At 28.5% G+C, this 9,743-nt stretch overlaps 1 protein-coding gene across 1 annotated transcript; it reads right to left on the bottom strand.

Annotated features, from left to right (window-relative positions):
* On the bottom strand, positions 1-8,180 carry LOC126676351 (bZIP transcription factor TGA10). The gene is made up of 11 exons (XM_050370536.2): positions 7,713-8,180; positions 7,504-7,601; positions 6,947-7,035; positions 6,671-6,799; positions 6,420-6,491; positions 6,266-6,325; positions 6,070-6,147; positions 5,891-5,978; positions 5,505-5,776; positions 3,343-3,582; positions 1-267 (listed from the first exon to the last, which is right to left on the bottom strand). Exons 1-11 carry the CDS (start codon positions 8,033-8,035, stop codon positions 118-120), a joined length of 1,599 nt encoding a protein of 532 aa, XP_050226493.1. The 5' UTR covers positions 8,036-8,180; the 3' UTR covers positions 1-117.
* Positions 8,181-9,743: the final 1,563 nt, after the last annotated feature.

Genomic DNA, 9,743 nt, shown 5'->3' with positions numbered 1-9,743 from the left:
TCAAAAGAAATAATATAATTTCATCCATTTAATAATTGAGAGAGAACTGAGATATATATTGTGAGGATTCTTATAAAATTCTACTAATTAATTAATGAACTAGGGTTTCTTTTTCTGTTATTCTTGACGTGGACGACCCAACCACAGAGAACTTAAAGCTCGAAGACGATGGAAATACTCAGCAATCGCCAGAAAACACCTCGCAGCTTGCCGGGTTGTCAGTATTTGATGCAGCCGATGAAGGGTCTGGTGCCGCAAATTATCTGCCTGTAAGTTCAGTTTCTACATTAATACACATCACTATCGTTCTATTTATTGCACAATTATTACATTCAGTTTACACTCAGAAAATTACACCAATCAACCATATCCTAATAGTCAAAACATTATGTTTGAAATTACCCTTAATTTTAATTTGATTCTGAAATTTCAATTCGTATCAAAAAATTATCGTAAATTTAATTTACATTTAACACAATAGCACTTAGACAAATTCAAACAAATTGACATTCGAAGATGAGAGTTTTATTTCAAATATCATCTTATATATCACTAATCAGATTGAATTTCTCTAAAGACCATTGTATGAAAAATATATATTAAATTTTTGGTAAATTTGATACAAATAAAAGTTTCAATATCAAATTAGAGTTAAAGCTGATAACTTAGTAGCATACGGACATCCGAAGTAAGAGTATTATCATGCAATTATCATATTCCATGTTAGCATCAATCGGTTAGATCTGAATCTGTCTAAAGACTATTTTCTGAAATACTATGTATTAAATTTATGGAATTAAAGTTTTGATATCAAATTGGAACTAAAGGCAAAAGTTTAGTTCCATATAGGTTGATAACCCTCATAAATTATATATGAATTAGATGGTGGTGCTATAAAAATAAAATGTGAAAAAATAATAATTAGGAAACTTGAATGTAAGTGCTAATGTTAGAATTGTACGCAACACATGATACATTAGATTATACATAATTAATTGACTTTTAAGAGCAACATTAAGAATAAATGGGTCTTGAATGTTTAACATATATTTTAATGGTTATCTACCAAGACTTTTATGAAATTTATGGGGTTTCATTTTCAAATGGGCTATAGGAAGAAAGATTTTAGAAAGAGAAATGTGGGCTGTTTTCTTCTACCATCTCACTGTCACTTAGTAATATGTCTTGAACTTTGACAGGGAACAGAACCATATTAGAAATAAAAACAAATATTTGGGAACTTTTATGTATACCTAATTTCCTTGAATTCATCAAGTCCTTCTCTTTTCCCAGTTTCTATAGGTGCTTGATGTTACATTTAGACCAACCAAATGTTAATTATTTGAGTGCACAAGGGTAGGGATGTGCACTCGGTAACCGAACTAAAATTTTCTATATTTAATATCGAACCGAATTTAAATTTAACGAAATTAATATTAGAATTAAACACAATCATTTGTTTTTTTAGTTCAACTATATATCTGTCAAAAATAGAACGGAACTTAAAAATTAATTTGTTTTTATTGTATGCAACCAAATTGAATTTATCGATTTCGGTTTCATTTGACCTAGCCTGACAAATGGGTGACTATTGCTATGATTTCCATGACTTTCTACATTGTAATTTCATATACTTAATACTTTGCTAGGGTAAAAATCTAATAGGAAATGTTCAAGAATAAGGACCAATTCTACTTGTAAATTTTCAGAGGATTGTGTTAACATTTCAACAATTAACTCTACCTAAGCCAACTAAAAGATTTTAGTTTGTGGAAATTAACTATTAGCAATATTACATATGATAAAATGCATATATATAATATTTTTGGTCAAATTTAACATGCTTAATGGGATAAACTTAATTGTTATGCTAGTGAATTAATAAATATGTTATTTACATTAAATCTAATCGAGGAAAAGGGTATCGGAAGCAAGCACTTACTAACCAAAGATTCGAACCTCAAGCGGATATCAAACAATCCACTTATCCAAAAATAAATGAACTATAAATCATATTTTTTTTTATCTTAACATATTTTTATATGTAAATATTTATAAAAGTTTAAACGTTAAGAAACAAAAATTTAGTTTATTTTATACATGTTCGAACTCCATTTTTTTTTTAATTTATGTAAGGTTTGTAAATATGTTTTAGATACAGTTTTAACAGTCAAAAAGGAAGTTATGGAGAATGGACTATATTTGTCGTTTTAAGTCAAACGGTTACGACTCTTACATCATAAAAACATGGGCTTATGATCAACTGTTTTTTTATGGATGTGGATCTCTATAAAATTATGTTTGTGGGTCCACATTTCTAACACTCTGCCACGTCTACCTAATCACTCTAATAATTACCGATCTGTCTTGCTATTCTAAACAAATTCCCTAATTATTTGAACATACACCCTACTATATAACCTAGGCAGTGGGTTGGATTATTGATTAGACTAATGATATTAATTACATTTTCAGATCAAGATTGATGTTACAATATTCCCCTATTAATTAGACTAGTATGCCTAAAGATTTAAAATTCATATAGAGTTCACTTGTATGAGAAGATTAATTCATTTTAGTCAAACACTTTTAATTGATTTTAATTTTGACAATGAATTTTAAAATTATAAAAAACAACTATCAATTTTTTTCTTTTTTAATTTCGCATCATATTAAGTCTATGTAACAACCAAATCTCTCCACACCATAAAACAATAAATTATTCTTCTTACACCAAAATAAATAAAATAAAAATTTAATGCTCGTGTAAATTTAACTTTAGTATAAATATAAGAGAAAATATAACATGTCAAGACCCAATAGCCATATGTAAATTCAATTTCACAAAAAAAACCAATAAAAAAATATTATTTTAGTTATAATTTTGAAATTTAGCAAACAAATTAAAAAGAAGTTACATTTTTATGATTAAAATAAAATAAAATAAATTTTAATGATCATAAAAATGTATTTTTTTTACAGAAAATAGTCACTATTATTTGAGTGAGATAAAAAGAATCAGTTTTTATATATTTATGGCAAGTTAAACTATATGGTACAGTGGTTCATTGAAATCCTAGGTACAAGGGTCACTTTCAGAAATTATTTATAAACCAACAATTAATGTTTTTGTATTTTGAGTTTATATAACCCAGCATTTCCCTTAGATGTTTATATACTTGTTTGACTATACAACCATAGACATGGTTCATGTCTTTGGGGGTAGGTTTATTCCTATTCGGATCCTACACGTGTATATTAAAACCCTAAATTAATTTATCACTAAATAATACTAATGTCAACTTATAAAAATAAAAATAAAAAAAGTAAAAGCATATATACCTGTCTAACAAAACCTTCAAGTGTAGAAAGCTTGTTCATGGCTAGAGCCATCTGGGCCATGTAGTTAGCCATGTTAGGAGGGCAGCTCAGTGAATCAGAAGCAATTGTATCTGATAAAGATTGATTTAGAGCTTCTAATCCTTGTGATAATGCTTCTTCTGCTTCTTGTGTTGATTGCTGCAATCCACATATTCCTAATATTTGTTGCTCTGTTAAGGGCTCTATTTGGTTCAAGATAACCTGCAATTTTTAATCGAAGTCAGAATAGATATTACAATAATCAAAGGGGTACTTTTTTGTTTTGCCATTTTCCTAAAAAAAATCATCAATTTTGCTATATTTTCCAATTTTATTTTCAATTGTATCCATTTTTTTCTTCAAATTGAACATTTTTCACTTTGAAAAAGGATCAGATATATCATTCATATTTGATACACAACCTAAATAAGCCCTTAGTATTTTAAAAAATACTAAAAATTGATTTGAAACTTTTTCAAGCAAAAAACCACCAACTTTAAAAATATATAAAATTGAAAGTGAAAATAAAAAAAATGGAGTAAAATTAACAATTTTGAAAATTTGAGATATAAATGAAGGACGTTGAAATATAAAATATTTTTAGATGATTAAGCTTTTTAAAGAATAAGAGTGTACCTGATCAATTTAGGTCAAATTTTACTTGACCAGACAGATTGCCACGGAAGTAAAATTTCGACATGAATTGATAAGATATAACCTCTCATTGTATAAAAAGTGAATATTGAATTACCAAAATTCAACAAACTGAACATGGATAATTGTTCTGTAAAAGTAATATATATACTACTCAACCTAAATAAAAAGAAAAGAATCAATAGCTTAGTTGTCTTAATCATATTTCCATTTCTTATGCGTTGATTAATGCATAAAATAATATATGTTTGTGAATGTTTGGTGAAAGTTGCGAAAAACATTGAAACCATAATGAAGTAGAGACCAAAAGAAACCATGAAAAGAGAAAAAAAGAATCGTGCAATTGTATCCAAACCAATGTTTTGAATTTGCATGCCAATTGTAAGCAGAAGTTGGATTAGCAGACATGAACTTTTTTGGCTTGACATCTTACTCTACCCTTTAGTAGAAAAAAGATTGAGGATTCGATCGTCATTCATTGATTTTCATCTTCTTATATATATTGCTATATCTTCTTTGAAATTCTACCAACAAGTTGCACCATGCAATTATAACGTACTATATGTCTCGTGCACTATTTCATAATCATATACTACATTATTTTTTGCTTATTTTCTTTCTGCCATAACTCCCAATTTTTATAGGATTATATATTATCAATAAAGCTCATTTGTTTGTAACTTTTATGTATTTATTTTTAAGGAAAAATAACTTTTTATGTCTATAATTGATAAATTATGATGAATATTTCAAATATATCCTGAATAGAATACTTAGATAGTTTGGTCCTATAATTTTTAGGTTTTATGTCAATTATATCCAAAGGATAAACAAAAAAAGTTGAAAGATTTAATTAATAAAAATAAGATATATATACAAATCAATATATGAAATTATTTTTTATAATCAATTAGTGTATATTTGGAGAAAATGTTTATAATTTTTATAATAATGTAAATTTTAATAATAATATACAGACTTTGATAATATTAGATAGATAAGTTTTCCTTCAATTATGGACTGAATTATTATTCATCAAAAAATAATAAGTTAAGAAATTAAAATATATATATTTTTTTATCAATTATACCCTTTATAATTTTTTTATTTACTACTTGAATAAAATTGACACAATTGTAAAATGTTAGACCAAACTGTCCAAATATTTTTTATAAATTGATTATAGTTTTAGATATAAAAATTCATTTTTCCAATTCAAGATTTAACAGTTTTGAAAAAAATAATTATTTTTTATGTGTCAATTTTATTGGAAAAATAATTTAATTAAATCCCAAAAAGTTTATTAATCAAATTAAAAAAGAAAATTATTTATTAGTTGTCTTCAACTAGTTTTACACTTAATAATGCAAGCAAGCTTCTGTCATTTTCTTGTCACATATATTAGGGTAACACTTTTTGCAATAGCTAAGTACTGGAATTAAAATTAGGTAACTTTTTGGTTGATCGGAAAATGAAGAAGAGGTATATACCTTGATGAGCTCAGATGGCCGGAAACCTCCCATCCACATGAAGCAACGCTCGGCCGGAGTTTTCCACATACCAGAAACAAGATGAAAAACATCCGTTTTGGCAACCATTGTTTTGAGGTTCATAACCTCATCATAATGAGCTAAGCAATTATCCACAAATAGCCTCAGCTCATTTTCCGGTAAATGCTCTTGCACCGCTGCCCGTAGCTCACATGTTAGCCGATGATGCTCCTCTACCCATCTTGCGTACTCCATGTCAAACACAGCAGCATCTAACCAATACATATGCCAAGTTTAAAATTAATTTTTAGAATTTTTTTCCGAAAAATTTAAAACGACGAAATATAGTACCCGATAAGTCTTCGTAAAAGATGAGTTATATATACCTGAGCTGATATTGTTAATACCTACGGGTAGACCTTGATCTCCTCCTAAAAGACCTCCACCACCACCACCTCCACCGAAGAAAAGACCCTAATTGAGCCAAACAAAAAAAGATCAGATCATGAAATAAGAACATGTTATTATGTATAAAACCTAACAAAAATGAACTGAAAAAACTTACTTGAGTTCTAGCTCTTTGTAATTCTTGTTCAATTTGGGTTAGCCTAATTCTACTTGACTCTAGCTGCTGAACATAAGCCTGCAATCATTAACCAAGGAAATGGAAACAAAACCCATCATTTTATGCGTTGAATTACTAAAGTTTTAAAACAGTAAAAAATAATAACAAAAATGATTGGAATGGACTTATAATTAACCTTTTTTCTTAGTCTACTTTTTCTTGCTGCCTCTCTATTCTGAGCAAGTCTTCTCAATGTCTACATATAAATAATTTAATCAAGCCAAAATATTTCAATAATAAGAACAAGAAATTAAAACAAATAATTAAGAAATGTAAAATATATAATTTACCTTTGGGTCAGGTGTTTTAGGTCCTTCTTGCTCTGAACTTGAAGTTGTTGGACCTTTACGGGCTCCTTCACGCTGCCATGATAAAAACAAGAGTCAAATTTTATAATAATTCAACTTGTAATTAATAATCTACAGAATCTCAGTTTTCCATTAATTTATAGTATAGACTTTTTGTTATATGTGGTTCTTGATTTATTTAATTATTGCTTAATAATTTTTCAACATTAATTATTTAAAGTAGTAGCTAGTACCTTAATTGATTTAGCTGGTTCAGGAGCAGATACAATATTATCATCTCTTATGTTGGCCAACTCCATGGACGGCTCTGATGGTCTCTTTGAACCACTAGTTGCTGAAGAAACTAACCTTGGAGTATTAGTCTACCAAATCCAAAACAAACCCATTAGTTTTATTATTATTAAAAAATGATTAGGTTAAATAACCCATAGAACAAGAAAACAAGAATCATAATTATAATATTAAGTTAATTAACGGTTTGGTAATTAGAGTTTAATTATCATATATACCTTTGTTGATGATGGCTCTACTACATGCATAGGCTGAGATGGAAAAATGTTGAGAGTTGGAGGTCTCATTCCACCACTACTACTACTCTCTGCAACAAATTAAACCCTCAAATTTTTTAATTAATCTTGAACAAAATATATATGATTAATTATAGCAAGAAACCCTTACCCTATTTTAGAAAAAGTTTGATATTATAAAGTTATGAAAGAAATTCATGTTTGTTAGATGTCATGGTCCAATCTCCAAACAAAAAGAAACCAAGAAAATAAAATTGAAAACTTTTTTGTTAATTCTTGAAATTGGAAAAAGGAAATTTTCTTTTTGTATGTGAATTTTCTTTCTATCTGCTGCAAGGATCTGGTCAAAGAAAGTACCAACAGGAAGCAGATTTGATCAGTTGGACATGCTATACCTGTGACCCCCCAAAAAAACAAATTTCCAAAGAGAATCTCCCCAACACAAACACAAAAGTAAAAAAAAAAAAGAACAAAAGAAAATCAAAGATATAGAGCTAGAGAGAGAAGCTAGAGAGAGAAGTTAGAGGTGATTGTTATACGTCTTTGATCTTGAACAGTGGAAGGATCTTGACCATCAAGATAAAGAAATAGGGCTTGATCCAATTCTCCCAAGTCATAAGCTCCCGCATCCTTGCTTCTGCTCACAGTACCAAACCAATTAAATCTCTTTTGCATAACATAAAAAGTTGAACAGTATTGTATATAGGGTTCTTGATTGTTGTTGGTTATTAGTGGTGAAGAAAATTACATGAAGCTCCCTGCAGGGATGGAGGATGATGATGATGATTGCATCATTCCATAAGGAATTTGCTGATGATCATGGTGATGCTGTTCTTGATGATGATGATGATGATGCTGATGATGGTGATTTTGTATTTGTTGCTGTTGTATTTGATGTTGTTGTTGCTGATGATGGTCTAGTTGATGAGCTGAGTGATGATTGATGACTTTATTATTACTAGTAGCCATGAAAGAACTCTCAAAAAGCAGCTTTTTTGAGTCTTGTTCTTGATTTTCTTCTTGTTTTTCTACTACTACTACACCTTCTCCAAATGCCCATGAAAACCCCATTAATTATATAACCGCTTTCTTCTTTTAATTCCTCCTTTCAAGATCATCATCATCTACTTTTTTTTTTTACTTCACATATAGAACAGACCAAGATAAGAAAAAAAATAGAGAGAGAAAATGAGGAATGGTTGAATTATAACAAAAATAAACTAAACTATTATATCTATCTTCTAATATTTAAAAATTAGACTGACTTTTTATACACTAAAAAAATTAAAATATAAAGCGGTCTTAAGGTACCTTGTTAGGGTAGGAAGAAAAATAAAAAATGAGAAAAACCAGAAGACCTAGATAAGTTGGCTTGCCAAAGTTTTTTCTTAGCAGATTTGACAAAATGACGGAAATGCCCTTGAGGCTGTTGTAAGAAGTTTACTGTTTGACATTTCCATGCAAACTTACACGTAGACAGTGAGGCGGCTATGCTTTCATTACCATTGGCTTTTTCCCTTTTATTATATTTTGAAGGAAATTTTTTATTTTTCCCTGTCCCCTGTATTCTTCTGGTGCATTCTTTGTTTATATATTTTCTGGTACAATTAAATGATTTTCTAAAAACGTAACTGAGAATTTAATCTTTTTATTATTTAGTTAATAGCTAATCAATTTCTTGTATGTGGAAAGTAAGTAAGAACTTGTCTTAAATTAAAAAAAACTCCCTCTAGAAAAGTTAAGCGGTGCTCTACTAACTTAAAATTGAAACTTTTTTTAAGTCTCGCTTGGGTCGTTTTATAGCAATTTCTGAGAAGTATAGTTCCTGAGAAATTAACTTCTCAGTAAATTGATAAATATTGTTTGTGTTAATTTTTATTTACCGGAAAGTACGAAACTAATTTTTAATTAAAAGATAAAAATGTCTTATGATAATTTTTCTATAAATTTAAAAAGAAAAAAAAAGAAAAAATTAAGGTTAAATTAGAAAAATACAATAAAAGTGTTAGGGAAGTTCTACTTCATTGGGTTTTATTAAGGAAGTTACTTTCCTAATCAAAGGGAAGTCAAACATCCAACTTCCCGGGAAATAGAATGTATAAATTGAACCAAGTAAAAAATATTTGCTACTTCCCGGAATATAGAACGTATAAATTGAAACCGAATTTTTTGATTTAGATAAAAAAATCAACTCATCACCAACCATATCTCCACAATTTCAGTTGTTTTAATTTTAGTTGAATAAATCTACTCCATTTTTAAAATTTTGCATATTTTTGATATGTTTAATATTGTTATTTTTAGTTAAAATGAGTGAATTTTTGAATCGATAAAGTGTTTAGCAATGCACAGAAGATCCAGTAACATTCTTTTGCTATTGCAAGAGATCAAGATTTTTCATGATGACAGGTAAAAGGTTGTTCTTGCGAGCGGAAGACCTCGATTGCGCTTACAAAACAAGTACAAAGCTGCATATTTTTAAAGTCTCAAAAAATTTTATCAAAAAAAAACAAAGTCTTAAAAATACCTCCGAAAACTTGAAAAATCCAAAGGCGAGTTTGAAATTCTCTGTTGATATCTATTTCGGCCAAGAGGGTATAAAAAGGCCTCTTTTTTATTAGCCACAATATCTTATATTTTCTCTTTTTTAGCAAACGCCCTAGTTTTTTAAGAACTCTTATTTTTTTTAGATTAGTTAGTTTTAATTATTTGTAATCAATATTTTCTGGATCAAGGCTTCAATTGAAGGTGTCAACTCTATTGAGTATTTATTCTCTCT

This window comes from Mercurialis annua, linkage group LG4 (assembly GCF_937616625.2).
Source record: "Mercurialis annua linkage group LG4, ddMerAnnu1.2, whole genome shotgun sequence".
Lineage (NCBI taxonomy): Eukaryota > Viridiplantae > Streptophyta > Magnoliopsida > Malpighiales > Euphorbiaceae > Mercurialis > Mercurialis annua.
This window is presented reverse-complemented; position numbering and strand designations above follow the sequence as displayed.